The sequence below is a fragment of the Ursus arctos genome, unplaced genomic scaffold (genome assembly GCF_023065955.2).
Source record: "Ursus arctos isolate Adak ecotype North America unplaced genomic scaffold, UrsArc2.0 scaffold_13, whole genome shotgun sequence".
NCBI lineage: Eukaryota > Metazoa > Chordata > Mammalia > Carnivora > Ursidae > Ursus > Ursus arctos.
The window spans coordinates 28,425,782-28,445,442 of NW_026622797.1; the positions used below are offsets into that span (position 1 = coordinate 28,425,782).

The 19,661-nt window shown below is 35.7% G+C and overlaps 1 protein-coding gene across 6 annotated transcripts in view; it reads left to right on the forward strand.

Annotated features, from left to right (window-relative positions):
• Positions 1–19,661, forward strand: part of HBS1L (HBS1 like translational GTPase) — an 82,178-nt gene that overhangs the window by 46,160 nt on the left and 16,357 nt on the right. For all 6 annotated transcript variants that reach the window (XM_026504849.4, XM_057311025.1, XM_057311029.1 and 3 more), the window contains 8 exons: positions 1,278–1,386; positions 6,147–6,406; positions 6,864–7,029; positions 9,716–9,833; positions 14,350–14,496; positions 16,362–16,436; positions 16,993–17,110; positions 17,733–17,801. In XM_026504849.4, the coding sequence (XP_026360634.1) occupies positions 1,278–1,386; positions 6,147–6,406; positions 6,864–7,029; positions 9,716–9,833; positions 14,350–14,496; positions 16,362–16,436; positions 16,993–17,110; positions 17,733–17,801 (1,062 nt within the window). The remainder of the gene's footprint in view (positions 1–1,277; positions 1,387–6,146; positions 6,407–6,863; positions 7,030–9,715; positions 9,834–14,349; positions 14,497–16,361; positions 16,437–16,992; positions 17,111–17,732; positions 17,802–19,661) is intronic.

Sequence of the window (19,661 nt, forward strand, 5' to 3'; positions counted from 1 at the left end):
GCTTCCGGTTTTGTTAGAACAAGTGTTAGGCTCTGTGGCATGGCCTGAGGGCCCCAGCACGGCCTGGCCACTGCCCCCGCTTCAGCTTCAGTTAGTGGGCTGTGTTCCCTTTTCCTCTGCGTTTACTTCCTCTGAGGTCCCACGGCAAGTCCCACAGCACAGTCACTGTACCAGCTACTCTCTCTGGTCACAGTGCTCTTCCTTTCTGTGTAGGTCATTCCCACTCATTTTTGCATCATTCCTCAACTCTTAACTTTCCTGTGGAAGCTCTCTAATTTGTGTCCCCTATCACCAAACCTATGACACCATGTACCCATTCTAACACTAATAACAGTTTTATTTTTGGTCAGTTAGTACACTTTCTCCACTAGATGTAAACTCTCTCAGCACAAGGATTACATCTGCTTTTGTTCACCATTTTATTTCTAGCATAGTGCTTGGCATATAGTAGGCAAATAGCAAACGTTCTGTATGCATTATATACATTAATTTATCTTTTCTAACTTAAAAAGTAATTTATGTATATATATTTACTAGTGTAGCATGTGCAGTTTCCAGTTTTAAGGGGACTCAGTCCTGATGGTAATGTTACTGAAAATTATAAAGATATGTTCTAAAGAATTCCATGAATCACAGGTATATATTTTTAAAATATCAAATGCATGAAAGGCTTTGATCTAGCTCATAATTGATCTTGTTCTTAGTTCACTTTTTCTATATTGACCTCTTCCCCCATATTCTTGTTAGATATCAAATATCTTACTAAGCCTAGTATTGTGCACAAGTAGAATATATACAGTGTCCAGCACAATTCAGCAGCCTCTTAACTTGCTCATCAGTTTATAGGTATCATGGGATTAAAAATAGCTTAGCCATCTGCTAACTGACCAAACAATTTTAGTAGTGTGAAAGGGCGTGGTAGGAGAGAGGGATCTAAGGTCTAGGTATTCTGTCAGAGCAAGGCTTAGTGCAGAAACCACCTTGTGACCTCTTAATACTGAAACTTAAGAGTCAGTTCAAAATTAGGAAGAGATTTGGTGGAGGTTAAGCATAGCAGAGTCCCAATAGTAGGGGATTTCCCAGAATATAAGGTGACAAAAGAATTTCAGCATTTTAATGTTCATTAAATTTTTTTTAGAGAAAAGAATATGTATAAAGATATATATTCTATAAAACTTAATTATCATGCTATATATTTATATAATATATAATGTGTACCAAATCTTCTAGAAATCAGCTTTAATTAATTAGCCTTTTACATTTTACTCTCTAATTAGGAAAATCAGTAGACTCCCAGTCGTCTCGAAGTGAATCTGAAATTGTGCCAAAAGTTGCTAAAATGACTGTGTCTGGAAAGAAGCAAACTATGGGATTCGAAGTGCCTGGGTAAGTTCTTAAGCCCTTCCCCATCTTTTTTGGAAATCGGTATTGTCTTCCTCTAGACTCTAAGAAAAGAGAACCTACTTTAATAAATTTTGTATGTTGTGTCAGTAAGGTTGAAGTATCATGGGTCCTCAGTGTGACATGGTACAAAGAAAAGGGAATGAGAAATTAGGCTTGCATATTTAGTAATACACGTGTTACTTCATCTCTCACTGTCAGTTTCCTCATAATAAATAATTTTGAGCAAATTATCTGTTTTGTGAAGTCTAGCACTCCTTCTACCACTAGATGGTGTAGGTAAGCAGTGTTTGGGAATTAAATGGGTTGGTGAATCATGTAATCATTAATGAAAAATTTTTTTCTAACTGTAATCTTTAAACTCTTAGATTTTCAGGTTGAATGAAATGGATCACTAGAACAAAGGCACAAAATATGAAACATACCTAGAATTTCAAATCTGGTGAGAAATTATAGATCCTACATTAGTAGCACTCATTTGTTCTTATCACAATCTCGAGGATTCTCTCAAGATTTTTTTTTTTTTAAGATTATATTTATTCATTTGAGTTAGAAACAGAGCGCAAGCAGGGGGAGAGGCAGAGGGAGAGGGAGAAGCAGACTCCCTGCTGAGCGGGGAGCCCGAAGTGGGGCTTGATGCCAGGACCTGAAGGTCATGACCTGAGATGAAGACAGAGGCTTAACCATCTGAGCCACCCAGGAGGCCCTCCCAAGAGTTTTTGTAGGTAAGGGAAGTTGGTTGCTTGAGGCTTAACAGAACAGTTAACTTTAAACCTCTTTAAAACATTAACTTTAAACATTAACTTTAAACCTCTTTAAAAACTTTCAGATTGTTTAATCATTTCTTAAACCCATTACTTATAAATCGTACATATATTTTGTCTGTCATTTAGATAGATAAGAATCACTATTGTCAAATATAAACAAAAAAATAGAGTAGCCTTATTTTTTCTCCCTTACAACATTGTTCTGTCTAAATTAATGGAAGTTTCATGATTCTTGGTTGTGAAGAATCTTCATGATCACTTAGTTCAATTTTTTTGATTTTATAAAAACAATACTTGATTTAGATTCCAATTCAGTGAAGGAAAGAACTCCATAACCAGGACAGAGTAAGTGTTCAGTGTATGTTGAATGATTGGATGAATGAATTAAAATGAATGACATATTAATTTGGGTAACTGTAGCCCATTACAAAAATTTTGAGTCCTCATTTAGTTACCAAAAGTTTAATATATATGTCTTTTCTCTTTGAATTGGGGTTGGGTTGTCAGAATCACAAATTTCTTTTTTATTCTTGTGTCTTGGGAACCATTTAATCCTATAGTGGGATTATTTCCATTGAGAGGAAAAAAAAAATAGAATACTCAGTCCTTATTCTAAGGATTTTATAATCTTTTTGCAAAAGTTTTGGAAGTCTTTGAAAGCAACATGCAAATAAGCCCAAATTAATGTATCATATTAGAAGTAAGTGCATAGTTATCTATGGGAATAATTATAAAAAATGATGGATAATAGATGATCAAGAAAAACATAGTAAATACAAGTAAATAATTCTTGACAACCTAACTCTGTACTTCACAAGTGTAATGCAAGCCTTTTACAACCTTACAAGACTACATGCTTCATGAGGACAGGGACCACTAATGTTTATCATCATATTTCTTTCATAGAATAATTTATTTATTGATCAGAATCCTTGGGGAAATACATTTTATTTTAAAAATAAATGCCTGGGTCGCTCAGTCGGTTCATCATCTGCCTTTGGCTCAAGTCATGGTCCCAGGGTTCTGGGATCGAGCCCCATATGGGGCTCCCTGCTCAGTGGGGAGCCTGCTTCTCCCACTCCCTCTGTTGTTTCCTCTGCTTGTGCTCTCTGGCCGTCTCTCTCTCTGTCAAATAAATAAATAAAATCTTAATAAATAAATAAATAAATAAATAAATAAATAAACAAACAAACAAACTTGGAAAAATGTAAAGGTGAAAAAACAGCTTGTGAGTCAATATTTTTGTTATAGCTCTAGAAGAGAAGTCTTCAGAACATGAGAAGTCTGTAGGTCCAGATCAGGATACCCAGAAATGCATAATATTGCTTAAGGACCAAGCTGTATTTGGATTAAATACATACATAGGATTTTTTAGGAAGTTTATACTAAGGATAATACTTAGGCTGTTTTTCTGATTTGATCTTGAGGAAGCACAGAGAAACATAATGAAACACTTCTGAGTCAAGATTTCAGCATCATAAATATCTACATAGTGTGATTCCCAATGGCAGCTCATAAAAAAGGGGTAGTGCGTTGCTTAGAAGAAACTAAAACAGCAAACTTTTCCTTTACTAATATTAAAGATGGTAAATGCCTCTCTAGAAAAAAAGCTTATTTAAGTATAAATGGTTAGAACCTTGCATAGAGAACAAATACTCTTAAATTTAAATTAGCTTCCCAGTCTCATTTAAATAAATGAAGAAGAAAGGTTAAGCCTCTAGATTCATATAGAAGTATTCCTAATTTTGGAAGATGGTTTAGGAAGGACACCAGAGTAGTCATTTTATAATAATAGATAAGTTTACAAAATTGTATCAGAAAGCACCTGAAAAACATTCAACCAACTTACTCCTTTTTTCATATCAGTCAGTAGTTACAGCCTTTTTAGGCCTCATCTTAGAAATTTTTCAAAACCTTTAAATACTGAATTTTACTTTGTAATATGTAGAAGTTTTTATGAAGTGCAGACTTACCTAGGATGCTTTTTATTTTTTATTTTTTTTTTAAAGATTTTATTTATTTATTAGACAGAGATAGAGAGCCAGTGAGAGAGGGAACACAAGCAGGGGAAGTGGGAGAGGAAGAAGCAGGCTCATAGTGGAGGAGCCTGACGTGGGGCTCAATCCCATAACGCCGGGATCACGCCCTGAGCCGAAGGCAGACGCTTAACTGCTGTGCCACCCAGGCGCCCCCCTAGGATGCTTTTTAATTACTTTGGTCACTTCCTTCTAACAGTATACAATTTAGTGAACTAATTCATATTTTACCCAGAATTTATTTGGTTTCCATGAAACCAAAAGAAGAGCAAATCTTTCACGTTACTGAGTTGTAAATGAAACGATCAAGTCAGACCCATGGTTTGTGAAGCCCTTCCCTATGCTGGGCCAGCTGGGCCTCTACCCACTGTCAGCCATAGCCATTCCGTTTGGATCTCTTCTCCACACTGGTGTTAATGTAAACTTTCCTTTGAAGAAAAGCTTCTAAAACTAAAAACAGATTTGAAACCAGAAATTGTGATTTCTCCCAGATCTGATCAGAACCAGAACCCATGTCTAGTTATTTTGGTTAAACACTTTTATTATAATTTGTAGGGTTTTTTCAACTTGTCTAAATGCAGAGTTGTCATGTTTTAGTTTTAGAACTAGCTGTGGTCATTCAAATGTTTGCAAATTATAGTCTAAGATTTCATTTAATTTAGCCTGTTGGAATCCTTTAAAAGAACTGGAATCTTTTCCACATACTTACATTTTTTCCCCTGTGGATCTAGATGAAGCTACTCTGTCTACTCCGTGTTAACAAGTGAACACCAAAATTGTTAGTAGAGATTTACAAAAGCAAGAGAAAAGGGGAGTGGATAGAAGGTTTTTAGTGAAGTTGCAAATATAACTAATGTGACTCTTTCCTGAGGACTAGGATGAAGGGTCAGTGTTCAGCCCATAAAAATGCCCTGAGAGGGACAAATAAGTCTGTTTTTTGTTACAGTGGACAAGAAGAAAATAATGTACTATTCTCACATAAACTGCTTTTTGTATGTAATTCTTTGCCAGTTCCAAATTGAATTGGGTAGAATTGGTTTCATTCTTAATAACTTGCTATTTAACCTGTTCTTTGTCCTATTTCTGTTTATCTGTGCCACAGAAAGGAATGTAAAGTATATCGTAGTCTGGTTGACGAGATCACATCGCTGCTAGCTGTCCACGGGATAGATAGCACTGATACAGTTTCTGTAGATAAGACTGTCAAAGAGCTAATGAACTAAGGCCAGTGTTTACTTTTGGGGGCACCATCATTATCAGAGAGTGAATAAGTCATGCTAGATGGCCTGGTTTCTACTTTATGTATTTGAGTCCCTGACTAGATTGTAAGCTTTTGGGATTAGTAGATAAATTTCTCATCTGCATCTTCTTTTCTTCTCAACTCAATGCCTAGTAGAAGTTGTAGTTTTTAGAAAATCAAGTATTAGTTGAATTAATGAATTAAAAACTTATTGCTGAAGGTATTAAGAAAATGTAGACAGAGCTATCTCCCTTAAGGATAGTGTTTGAGCAAAAAAGATTGTTAAGTCTCTGTCCTGTTGGAAGAGTGAGTTAGGGATAAAACTATTTTTTTTAAATACTACTTTATCTCTAGGAACACATTTAGCGCCAGGTTTTACAAAATATCTCCATTATGCCATCTGTTTTGATACGATTATATGACTAAGGCTATGGCCTTGAATTCAGTTATTTTACAGGATATTTTCTTCTTATCTTAATGTTTGCTGGACTGTTTTTCTCTTGGGATCCTCCAAGGCTGTATTTGTGGGTTTGGGTCAAGCTACTTATCATTTCCACCTTGACAGACTAACCACTTAGCAGAGATCATTTTTGGTCTGCAAGTGTAAGAAATAGGAAGAGACAACTTCTCTGCCCTTCTGACCTTAGAGGATGTCAGTTGAGTTGGTTTAAACACTTTTTTTCCTATCTCTGCTTTCTGTAGAGTAACCGAAGAAAATGGTCATAGTTTCCACACACCTCAGAAAGGACATCTTAGTGAAGGAACCAGCATTGCTGCTTCTGATGTTCCTGACACTGTTTCTAAATCACTTCTTCCATCCCACACCATTCAAACATCAGAAGAGCAGAGTTCAACACCAACGCCGGTGAAAAAGTCTGGCAAGCTGAGGCAGCAAATAGATGTCAAAGCGGAACTGGAGAAGCGGCAAGGAGGGAAGCAGCTCCTCAACTTGGTGGTCATCGGTAATGTCCTTTGTTCCTCTGGGTGGTCGGTCACCTCTGCCTTAGCCTGGCCACTTCCTAGTGGCAGCATGGACACTCGTTCCCACTCTGAGTTTCTGTATGGGTGTAAATGGACACAAGGAGGCGTCGCATCAATGCTTTCTAGTCACCCCGGGGAAATGATGCCAAGTTGCCAAGGAGGTCATTAGACTTGCTTGTGGCATTTTCATTTTGCGAACGTTTAGAAAATGCAATGTCTTATTGACATTTTGAATTTCCAAAAGTCAAGGACATTTCCCCCCTCTCTAAAGAGATACTCTTTTTTTCTCCGTTTACTTTAACTATCATTTGATAAAAATTGGTATTTATCACTCTAAACACTGACATGAACTATTGGATTACATATTCATGCAATGCCTCAATGTGAACAGCGTCTGGAAAATGTATCTAGTATTAATCCTGAATCAATTTTCCTTAGGTCATGTTGATGCTGGGAAAAGTACTCTGATGGGCCATATGCTTTATCTTCTGGGTAATGTAAACAAAAGAACTATGCATAAGTATGAACAAGAGTCTAAAAAGGCTGGCAAAGCTTCGTTTGCATATGCATGGGTCTTGGATGAGACTGGCGAAGAAAGGGAAAGGTAGTCACTATATTTCAAAATTTTCAGTTTGAAATGATATATAGTCTTTTAAATAAGTATGTAGTATGTGTTGAATATGTATGAAACATGCCATGAAATATTTTAGAAACTTCTTTTAGAGAAAAGCTTTTAATTACCAGGGAAATATTTTTATTGTAGTTTCCATTTTATCTATATGCATTTTCTACTCTTCCAAATTCTATGAGAATAGTTGAAAAGAATTTTTATCAAAAAAAAAAAACCAACAAAAAAACCACACACAGAAAAAGACATTAAAAATCCTTAGTTAGTTATTCTGTGGGAGAAGGTTCAGTTGTTCCTTCCCTAAGTATATGTCACAAATTGACTTGATTTTGAATTAAAATTATGAATAGGACTAAATTTTATGTAAGGTAACTTTAAGGAGAGGGAGCTACTGTCTTCTGTCTGGAATTAAGATGACCAGTAAATTTAAATTAGCAAACTTTATTCATCTTTATACTTTCTGTTGTATGTTTTTATGAGATAGAGTCAACAAACTAGTAACTAAACCTACTTCCTACCATAGAGATTTAATCCAGTCCATTACTGTGCCCAGTGCTCACTCTGTAGGAGAGAACAGCTACTCATATGCCTCTGGCCAAAGTATTTCTTTTGAAGTCATTTTAGAGTGGTGGTCTGCATCATGTTGGAACTGTCAGGGATGGGGGAGCCAATGGCACCTTTGTCAGGAAAGAAAGAGGACACCTAGTAAGTGAAATGGCAGGTATATCAACTGTGTCAGAATAATGACTGAAGACTCTGAAGTCCTCTGAAAGTCCTAAATCAACAAAGAAATTATTCCATGTTCCATATCTTCCTTATGAGTACAATTAGAGAATATATTTGGATTTTCATACTTTAAAAAAAGTGTGTATTTATTTTCTTGGGGAGTCTTGAATAGTCTTATAATATATAAGGTAATTCTCAATAAAGGGAGGCACAATATTCCTTAGCTCTTCTGATAAACAGAATTTTATATCATGGTGGGTTTTTTTTTTCCTGGAGATGGTCTTTTTTATTCTATATCACATTATAAACTTGTTTTCCAATCTAGTAAGGAAAATTAGTTGGCTGCAAATTTTGGGAAAATGAATATTGGAAAATAGTGGAATTTTTGTATGATGTCAATGTTAGAAGACTAAATAATTTCCACCTATCAGCTTACCAAATAGATTATTAAAATATATGGCTCTTTAGTTGTATTTGTGTTGTCTGTTAAGTAGGTAAAGAGATTGAGAGCAGTAAAATTTAAGTTAGAATAACTTGTTTGAATTTACTTAATATGTGAGTTGAGCTGGCAAGTGAGCTAATTATCTAATTCCTAGAATAGCCAATAATTTTAGTGGGGTTTTTATTTTTATTTTTAATTTTTGATAATACATCTACTCGGCTGTTTTGCTGCTGGTAGTTTTCTGTTGCTCGACATGATGCAATTTTAGAATATTCTTTGGTTCTGTAGATGGCAGATGCTTCTAGATACATAATGAGAGTTTTAACTCACCACTGTATATTCCTTAATAGCATTTCAAAAATACAATGCGTTACTTATCCCACCATGTTAAATATTTATAAATTGTTCTCATATGTTGAACAGAAATTAGTAAAATGAGTGACATTTTTACATCCTTAGGGTTACAAATGCAGACCAGAGCTGGCTCAAGAGTGTATTCTGGTCAAAGCAGTCTAGGGAGGAGCTCAGAATAAGTCTTGGTTCATCAGTATTCTAGGCAATTATTTGAGGATTATTAGAAAGAATTAAGCATCATTTTCACCAAGTCAAATGGCTCATTGTTATAGATTAAGCTAGAATGACTTGATCAAGGAGACCCACAGTTACGTTACCACCCCGCTAGGGGAGACACATAAATTATTATAATTGTCAGAACCCTTGTAAAAGGGAGTGCTCATTCATTATTCTGGACTGTTTGGCGCAAACCAGGATGAATGATTACCCAGTTTATTGCCCACCCTATTTCCCTTTCCTGTTGTCTGGAAAGGCTCAGTACCTTTGTAGACCCTCCCTGGGCTTTCTTATAAACCGAACCTGTATTTTTGTGGCTAGAAAGAGGCACTGTGTTGGTCTCCAAGAAGGACGAAGTGGGATGTGAAACAAACTACTGTTTATCTCTCTCATTTTTTAAAAATTTGTTATCTCCTTTGATATTTCCTTTTTTCTAAATGTGTGACATACTGACCTACCTTGCAAATGAAAGTTTTATAAGTTTATTTTTATATTTAGTGAAGCATCTTCATATGAAGATGAGGAAAACTGTCTGCTCATGCTCCACTTTACCCTCTCTTGTGTGCAGTGTTTACTGTTTCCTCCTCCAGAGGTGTCCCCATATAGCTTTTCTTGTTCACAGTCTACCTAGCCTTTTAGCAAAAGAAAAAAAAAAAGAAAAGAAATGGGAAATATCCAGCATTTTGATTAAGCTCTTGCTGTGTCCACAACCATATTTTAAAGCCATACACGTGTAATTCTGTTACAGCAGAAATTCTAGCCCCAATTGAATGGCTTAATTTGTCAAAATAGTAGACTGTGTGATAAAATTCCCATTATTTCTTAAGAATTTAGACTGTTATTTAGCCTATATTATTAAATAATTTAGCCCATAGCACCGATTATTTCTATAGTGTGTTCTAACCATTTTATGTTTTCTTTAAGGGGAGTAACAATGGATGTTGGTATGACAAAGTTTGAGACCACAACCAAAGTTATTACATTAATGGATGCTCCAGGCCATAAGGATTTCATTCCAAATATGATTACAGGAGCAGCCCAGGTACCAGATAGTTCCTAAATTATACTACACTGATTGTACATACAATTTTCTGATGCCGAGCTTATAGTTCTAGGATTATAACTTTTAAAATATTTTGAAATTAAAAATTTTAACTTTTGAAAAAATTTGAAAAAATAAAGATTGTTTTTTTATGATCTTATTGGTACTATATAAAACTTTTCTAATATTATATAGAAATAAATGTATAAAAGCTTTTCTAATATTATATAGAAATAAATGTATAAAAGCTATGAATTTCTTATAGTAAAAATAAAGGTAAAATAGTTGATGAGATATAGTTTTTATATTGTATTTGATAAGTTGGAGTGAATATTTCAATATCTGAATTTTTACTGTATTTATATTTAAGGCCTGTATCTTAAAAGTGCTGATTTATGCAGAGATAATGAAGCTTGGGACTTTTGCCCCTGTGGTTTAATTGCTTTCTTTGTAGGATTAAAAAACAGTTGCAATTTGTAGAATTACATGATTCTTAAGAATACTGAAAAAAATCAAAGATAATAACTTCAAATAATTAAAATAATGAAAATAGCATTGCACCCAGAGGACATGGATTTTTTTTTTTAATAAAATATGATTATTGGAAGAGTTCAAAAGTTTGCTTGTGTCACTTGGCAAAAAGTATGACTTAAGCAATTGGCCATTTTCTGAGTTCTTAACATCTATTTAAAGGGAATGTTCATATGACCATTCGTCAACCTAGAGAGGATGTTACATAAATAAATTAGAATATATTTGAAGATAAATGAGAGAATATTTTAGGAAGTTGATACATAATTTCAGAATATTAATTTTAGGCCCATGGACTGAAGAAGATATTGAAGATTGAAAATTAATTATCACTCTTGACTGAGTACGAAATAGGGGCTAGACACTCTATGAAGTGTTTCATATATATTTAGTTTAATCCTTATAACGAAGGTGCATATTAGCCCTATTTTATTTTACCTTTTTTTTTTTAAGATTTTATTTTTAAGTAATCTCTCCCCCACAGTGGGGCTCAAACGCACAACCTCGAGACCCAAGAGTTGCATGTTCTACCAGCTGAGCCATCCACGTGCTGCCCCATCCCTATTTTAAATTAGTGTACTTCTCATTTCATTTACCAAAGGACACAATATATTTTCCCTTTGTTTCATTGTGTGTGTGTGTGTGTGTGTGTGTACTGTACGTATGTTTGTTTTTATTCGATGAATACTTGCTGAATGCCTGCTGTGTGCCAAGCACTGTGGTAGGCAGTATAGGGATATGAACTAAGAAGCACATTTTGATAGTTTAATGGTGGGGGGGGCAAACATCAAAACAAGGAGTACAGTAAAATGTCTTTGAGTCCTAGAATCTTAGAATCCAGAATAATCATAAAGATCGTTTATTCCAAACTCCTGATGGAACTAGGATAGGAAAGGATTTCAGAAATTATCTAATTGAATTCTATTATATGACAAATGAAGAAATGGGCTCAACATATTAGGGAACTTAGTGTGGAAAATACTGGGGTAGGCTTTTAGGGATACAAAGAAAGATGCGGGTATGCAGCTTCTCCTCGGAAATCACGTAGGAAGGTAAAACATATAAAGATGAAAGGCTAACACAAATGTACTATAAGAATATACACAGTATACGTGATAAGGAAAGATCTCTGTAGTGCTGAAAAGGCTTCCTTGAAAATGTGTAGGCATTTGAGCTCCCAGAGACAAGCTGCTGCATGAAAAAATAGAGAAATCGCCCCGAAATTTTTTAGAGATAGTAATAGGAGAGAGAATTAGGAAGAATACTTATTGCCTTAGATATCTTAATGTCAATTCAATAAATTTCAAAATTTTTTTTTTTTTTTTAGATTTTATTTATTTGCCAGAGACCGAGAGAGAAAGAGAGAGAGAGAGCGCGCACAAGCAGGGGGACCAACAGGCAGAGGGAGAAGCAAAGCAGGCTTCCCACTGAGCAAGGAGCCCCACGCAGAACTCACTCGATTCCAGGATCCTGGGGTCATGACCTGAACCGGAGGCAGATGTTTAACGACTGAGCGACTAGGGCATCCCAATGAATTTCAGATTTTAACCTAAGAAAATAAATACAATTTGACAGTTATCAGCGAAACCTGATTAGAAGGAGATTTACAGTTATTGAGCCTAGGATTTGGAAGGTCAGGGCTGGATGCTTTATATAAACTACACGTACTCTTCGGTGTTTCTGTGAAGTGAGCAAATCTTTACCTTTTTTTAAGTTTCCATTTAAATTCCAGTTAAGATATAGTGCAATATTATTTTCGGGTGTACAGTATTTTCATTCCACACTCCATAAAACACCTGGAGCTCCTCACTACCGAGTGCACTCTTTTTCAAGTTTTTATTAAGTTCTAGTTAGTTACCATACAGTGTAATATTAGTTTCAGGTGGACAGTATAGGGATTCAACACTTCCATACAAGTAGAATGAGACCCGGCAAGATGACACAATGTGCCCGAGGTATGGGGCCTGTTGGTGAGTACACATGAGTGAAACAGTTTTCAAATGGATTGCTCCAATTTGTGCTCTTAACCAAGAATTCTTGTTCAAAGAACTGGATCTCATTGAAGAAACTAGGGTTCGACATTTCAAGTCATGAAGGATTGGAAATGAATTCTGAGCTTAAGACGAGAAAAAAGGCAGGCATATGTGGGTAAGAATAAAAGGAAAAAGACTGGAAATCATGGTGTAAATTGCCCCACCACAGTATGTGGGTGATACGTCTAATATAAAGTTCTGTTCAGAGCAAAGTATCTGATAAATTCTTTACTTACTTCATGACCATTTTATTTCTCATTTTGGTGAAGATTATATGGCAATGTATGTGACATTCTTTAAAAACTGGATAGTGCAAACATAAAATGTTGAGGAAACAATGATGAGGAAAGCTCTTATGGACTCTGTTCAGACTAAAAGGCCAGAGCGCTTCCTGTGGGTGGAAGAGCCTCGAGAGAGCGATTATCCAGGTCCATTCTGAGCTGGCCAGGAGGGGACTGCTGGAGTTCGTCATTACACCCTGGATTAGAGAAAAACAGATTTCTGTGAGAACAGGTAGGCCTGCAAGGCAAAAACCGCAAAGGGGGAAAATGCAAGAGTGCTCCTCTCAAGAACGTCCTGACATTGCATCGACAGAAATACTTGACGAGGACGAAAGTGGAGGGACACCTAGGATTGCACAAACCATTCTCTGCAAATTCTCAAAGACTGCATCCACATGATGCAGGTGGAGTCACATAAAGAAGTATCAACCCGGGCACTTGGGTGGCTCAGTAGGTTAAGCGTCTGCCTTCGGCTCAGGTCATGATCTTGGGGTCCTGGAAGCCCTCCATCGGGCTCCCTGCTCAGCGGGCTCCCTGAGCGCCTCCTTGCTCAGAGGGGAGTCTGGTTCTCCCTCTGCCTGCTGCTCCAACTGCTTGTGCTCGCTCTCTGTCTCTCTCAAATAAATAAATAAATAAATAACATCTTTTTTAAAAAAAGCATCAACACAAAATAATGGGAACCCATAAAACTAGTGTCAATAAGGCTAAAGAGGAAATGGAACTAAAGCTAATGTTAGCTTTTTTCCTTCTTTTTTTGTATGTAAATGGAGTGTGAGAGGAAAAATCTCTTTCACCTGATTCTCAAAATGCTCCAGAAAGGTTAGGAAACTTTGTTAAGTCCAGGTTCTTTTTCTCTGCCGTAAAGGGTGAATGTGCTATTTCTGGGTAACTCATTTATTCAGTTTTTCATCATTATAAATAGTACTCTGGTAAACATCTTTGTCGATTTATAATTCTCGAGGATAAAGGCCAGGAAGTGGAAGTGATGGGAAGCAAAATATGTATAATTTTAAGGCTCTTGATACTTATTGTGAAAATGCCCTCCAGAAAGCTTCCTTCCTTAAACAGGAGGTACGGAAGAATGCCCATCTCACCGCGCCCTCGCCTGTAGTAAATCATTCTTTTAAGTCTTGCTTATGTGATTTCTAAAAGTGGGAGAAGGAAAGAATATGTTCATGTATTTTTAATGTCTTTTTTTTTTTTTTTTGGTTTCTAGTGAATTTGAATTTTTTCATGTTTCTCGGCCATTTGTATTTCTTTAGCAAATTGTTTACTTGTACCCTTTAACTATTTTTCTACAGAGATGTGTCTTTTTTCCCTGGTTTAGTAAAGTTCATATTAAGATTATAAGTTTTACAAATATCTGTCCCTGTTTACTTATGTTTTAACTGTGTTTCTGTATTTTCTCCTTTGCCTAGATATTTTAATTGTTATGTAATCAAATATGGGAATTTTTTTATTCTTTATGCCATTATTTTTAGCCACATGCTAGTATTTTTTTATATTTAAATTTTAATCCATCTGTGTAAGTCTTTTGTTTGATTTGCTTTGGGGTTTGGAGTCAGGTTAGGGTCTGCCTTTAAAATCTAACCACAATTAATGGACTAATCTGTCCTTTGAATTAAAGTGCTGTGATGTTATTCCTAGTTTTGATTATTTCTTCTTTCTTAGGCAGATGTAGCCGTTTTAGTTGTAGACGCCAGCAGGGGAGAGTTTGAAGCTGGATTTGAGACTGGGGGACAGACACGAGAACATGGCCTCTTGGTTCGTTCTCTTGGAGTCACACAGCTTGCTGTTGCAGTCAATAAGATGGATCAGGTATTTGAAGACGAATGAGCATTCGTTTCATTTCAGATGTTAGTTAAGATGTTATCCTGCCATGTCGATGACCTCAGATGACATCTTATTCGTCTGGTGGTCATATTTAAAAGAATTAATTCATGGTCCTCATATTAAATAAATGAGATACAAATAGTTTTTAAGCAAAAAGATGTCTTCTCTCACTTTCAACATTAATTTTAAAATCTTACCCAAAAACCTAATGATGTACTATATGTTGGCTAATTGAATTTAAATAAAAAAAAGAAAAAAAATCTTAAAATTGTTTTTAGGTATAAAATAATACATAATTTAATTTAGTATAAAGAAACCTAAAATAACCTATATTTCCAACTCCCCTTTTCCCCCCAAAATCTTTTAACATTTTGTTTTGTGCATCCATCCTGTTTATTTTTATAGGTGAAAATATCTTTCTTCATAACGTTGTGTTATAGTCTGTTTTGTTATCTCCTTTTTAAAAAAATGATAATGTTCTTGTGCATGTTTCCTAGTAATTAACTTTTGTATGAACAGGTTGTTTTGATAGCTCTTTTCTAGTCTGTTTTAAAGATATATGTAACTTATTCAGATAATCCCCTATTTGTGAATATTTCCAGGTGTGTGTGTGTGTGTGTGTGTGTGTGTGTGTGTGTGTGTGTCTGTATGTGTATGTATTTAGAAATAGCTTATTCTTTGGAAATTTCTGGGCCTAAGGGCATATGCATTTTTAAGACTTGCTATATATATGACCAAAATGCCTTCAAGAAAAGTTCTAGTTATTTATTCTCAGCATATATAGTATATGCACTTCTTCAAACACTTATCAACACTGCTGTTATTAAGTGATTATTTTCCAATTTGATATGCAAAACATGTCTTTTTTTGTTAACTTAATATACTTTGTATATTTATTAACCATTTATGTTTTTTAATTTTGGAATTATTTATATAATTTGCTCATTTTTAAAACTTTTCTTACCAATTTTTAAGTATAATTTACTTATTAAAAATATTAAGCCTTTATCTTGTCTTAGATATTTTTCCCAATGTGTTATTTTACTTTTCATTTTGTTTACTTTTCATTTTGTGTGTTTTTGATATATACTCAACTTTATAAATATTTCTTTTTGATTCTTTTTTTTTTAATGCTTAAGTATATTCTTACCCTGGGATCAAGTACTTATTCATCTACATTTTTCTGTATAGTTCTTTTACAGTATCATTATTACACATACCTTTTATTTTTCCCTAGTATTTTAGTATGAAAAATTTCAAATACAGAGAATATAAAAAAGAAAAGAATAGTAGAAAGAATTTTACAGTAAATACCGTATAATACCCACTGCTTAAGATTCTTCTACGTACTTGATCACAGCTTTGTCTGTCTACCCTGTGTCCATCCATTAATTCATCTTATTTTGACAAGAATTTCCAAGTAAGTTACACATTGTTACACTTACCCCTAAATACTACAGCATGCAGAGTTCATATCACATATACATTTTTAGTCTATTTGGCTTGGGGAGGTGTATCAGTAATTTTACTTTACTTCAGTAGTTGGTCCGAGCACAGTTTAAGAAATTACTCACTCTGTCTCCTTAAATTTGAAATCACTTACAGCATATATAAAAAGTTCTGTATGTATTGGAGTTTGTTTCTAGGTTTTCTGTTGTAGGAAAAGTTATTTTTAGATCATATCAATAGTAAGATCTCATATTCTGAGTTCAAATTTTAATAGATCTCATATTTAATAGGTTTTATATTTATATTTTATAGTCTTGATTTTTTTATATTTTATTGCAGAAATTTAAATTTTATATATAGCATGGTCTGAAGCATAGTTTTAAAAATTGAATCTTTATCAGGTTAATTGGCAACAAGAAAGGTTTCAAGAGATTACCGGAAAGCTTGGGCACTTTCTTAAGCAAGCAGGTTTTAAGGTAAGATAATTTTAAATTCATTTAGTTACCTTTAGTCTTGTCTTACTGATATGGGAGAAGAACCTAATGCTTTGGTGTTCTTGTTAAGTATGTTTAATTTTGTTTATTTTTATTTCTGCCTGGTATCATGTATATCTTATGTTCTTTGGGTTACTTCACCATAGAAAATTGCACATTTTATAAATTGGCTTGGATTTAAAATAAATAAAAGACTTTTCTGCAGCTATTAATTAGGTGGATAGGTTTAGGGAGGTCACAGAGGAATGAAAACTACATTTCCACTACAGTGGAAACTAGTGAAGAGGAATTTCTATAGCAAAATGTGAATAAAATATCCCTGTGTTACCAGGTAAAAATGCCTGAGTGTTTTGGAACAAATTTGCAAGTTTCCCACAAACTCAAAATAGTTGAAAACTGTTGGTTCAATGATTTCTACTACTTTTTAAAAAGTACATTGTTGAGTTTGCAAACTTGGTGCAGCATGGTAATAGTGAGCCTTTTAACTTTTTGAAAGCAGTGTTGTATTAAGTTTCATATATTCAATCCTTTTTAATAGGAAAGTGATGTAGCTTTTATCCCTACAAGTGGTCTCAGCGGTGAAAATCTAATCACAAGATCTCAATCAAGTGAACTCACAAAATGGTATAAAGGACTGTGTTTATTAGAACAAATTGGTAAGTATACTGCCATACGAATTTTTTTTTTTTTAAGATTTTATTTATTTGACAGAGAGAGAGACAGCCAGCAAGAGAGGGAACACAAGCAAGGGGAGTGGGAGAGGAAGAAGCAGGCTCCTAATGGATCAGGGAGCCCAATGTGGGGCTCGATCCCAGGACCCTGGGATCACGTCCCGAGCCAAAGGCAGACGCTTAACGACTGAGCCACCCAGGCGCCCCTGCCATACTAATTTTGATGCACTAAAAGCTTGATGTTGTTATTTAGAGTTCTTGATGGGAGACAGTGACGTATGTGAAAAAGCATAGGATTTGTAGTCAGAAGAGCTAGTGTAGTAGTTTTGAAATCACCTGCAGTATTTAACTAATACTCAGTTTTCTTTACTTAGTTAATGAGGCTCGTGCCTATCCTACCTAACCCACAAACTATTGTTGACCTTAAATGAGATAACGTGTATGGAAACATTTTACCAAGTGTTATAAGAATGAGAGTCAATTTGCAATTAGTAATTATAAGAGAAAATTATTTTCTAGGAGAGTTGGGACTATAATGGGCCAATTGGACCTGAGTCAAAAATTATTTTTAAATTAAACCTTGTTTTGTTTTGCGATTTTTTTTCAGACTCCTTCAAGCCTCCTCAGAGATCTATTGATAAGCCTTTTAGATTATGTGTGTCTGATGTTTTCAAAGGTAAGTACTCCCTCTACAGTGCTGCTTCAGTCTGGCCCCTGCTTTTCATTTTCTCCTGACCTCTTTTCTTAGACAAAATTATTATACTGTCTTGGTATTCTCCCTTCTCTGTGCCAGTGTAAGGATCGTTGCCAAATTAATCTCCAAGTGCATAGTTCTAGTTCTTTAGTTCCCCTGCCCAGAAAACTCTTCAGTTTGCTTCAGTTTACGTCATTTCCCCAGCTCATCCTCATCCTCCAGGTGTGGCACACCTTATCCTTTCCTTCCTAGCCTCCTGTGTTTTTTCCTCTCTTTGGATCTCTTTAGTTTCTGTATCCTTCAGCCAAACTGGATTGTTAACCATTTCTTAAGCACATGGAGTCTTGTTGCCACTCTGGCTACCCGATGTTCTGCTCTTCTTTTTCTTCACTTGCCCATCGCCTACCCATCTGTAGCAGTCTGGGTCCAAACAGGAGATGGATACCATACCTTGCTAAAAAGCTAAGTTTAATATAAAAAAATATTAATATGATAAAAAGAGTGACTATAAGAGGAAAGGAAACTCTATCTGGTACTGGAGGGCTGAGGAAGAGACACAAAGAAAGAGAAACTTAGAAGGCCGTGCTGAAGAAGGTGTTGTATTAAGTCCCTAAGGGTATATCCAATTTAATGTGTACTAGACCCTATTTAGAAAACTATAAAATGGAAGTGGAATAGAGATCTTAATAAATAAAAGGGTATAACATATATGTTGGAATAATCAGTACAGTGTAGATGGCAGTGGTCTCCCAAATTTCCATTATCACCAAGCAGGCAGTGCAGAGTGGATTCAGGACTGAGCAGCAATAAATTGGTAACAGATGGGCTCACCCATGCACGGACCCTACGGTACCCTCTGTGTTCTGTGTATCCTCTGTCATCGCATTGTTTGTGCGGTATCATAATTGTTTCTGTGCCCTTTGTTTAACTTAGATTGTGAAGTCCTTAAGGGTGAGTACTGTCTTTTCTGTGTCTTAATCTGCAAGACCTAGCTCAGTGCCTGGCACATAGTACATGCTTAATAAATGTTTAATAAATGGATGAATGAAGGTGCTTCTTAAAAAAATCATTCAATGAACTTGAAATGAATCATTATTATTAGCTTCCCAATTCTAGTAGTAGAAGAAATATGGTAATGCTTTTTAAAATGCCTGTTATCTACTTAAAATACAAAATATAAAAATATTTTGATTAACAGTATTTGCTGAGTCTGCTTTTTCGCCTTCTGTTCTCTCTCTCCTTGGGCTGCTCCCTGGCTTCTGCTTACACTCCTCCCCGTCAGCAGTTCCCACCGAGGTTACCAAATGAGCCTTTGGTTGCCGAAGTCAGTACACATTTCCAGCTCTTGCCTCTACCTTACCAGAATTTGGCATCACTTCTGAGACTGGTAGCCATATCCGTTTTGAAACTTTTCTCCCTTGGTTTCTGTGACCCACTTTCTCCTGCTCTCCTATTTCTCTGACTTCTCTGTATCTTCTTTGCGGGCTCCTCTTTTTCTGACTCCTCGCTGGTGTTCTGTTGCTTCGGTCTTTTGCTCGGTCTACATGCTATTTTCAGACAGACATCCGTGGCTCATCCACCTCCTGGGTCTCGATGCTCCCAAATCCCTATCTCCAGCTCAGGCCTGTTCTCGCTCTCCAGATACATGTGCTAACTGCTGCTGGGTGTCTCCACAGCGAGTGTGCTCCCGGGGTCCCATTCTCATGGGATCTGGTGTGATTGGTGCCCCCTGGAATACATCTTCTCCCACCTGCATGTCTTGTAGACACTTCACATTCGCCAAGCTAAAACAGATCTTCCTTAATTTCCTGTCTCACATTTAATGCACCGTCATCTTAGACT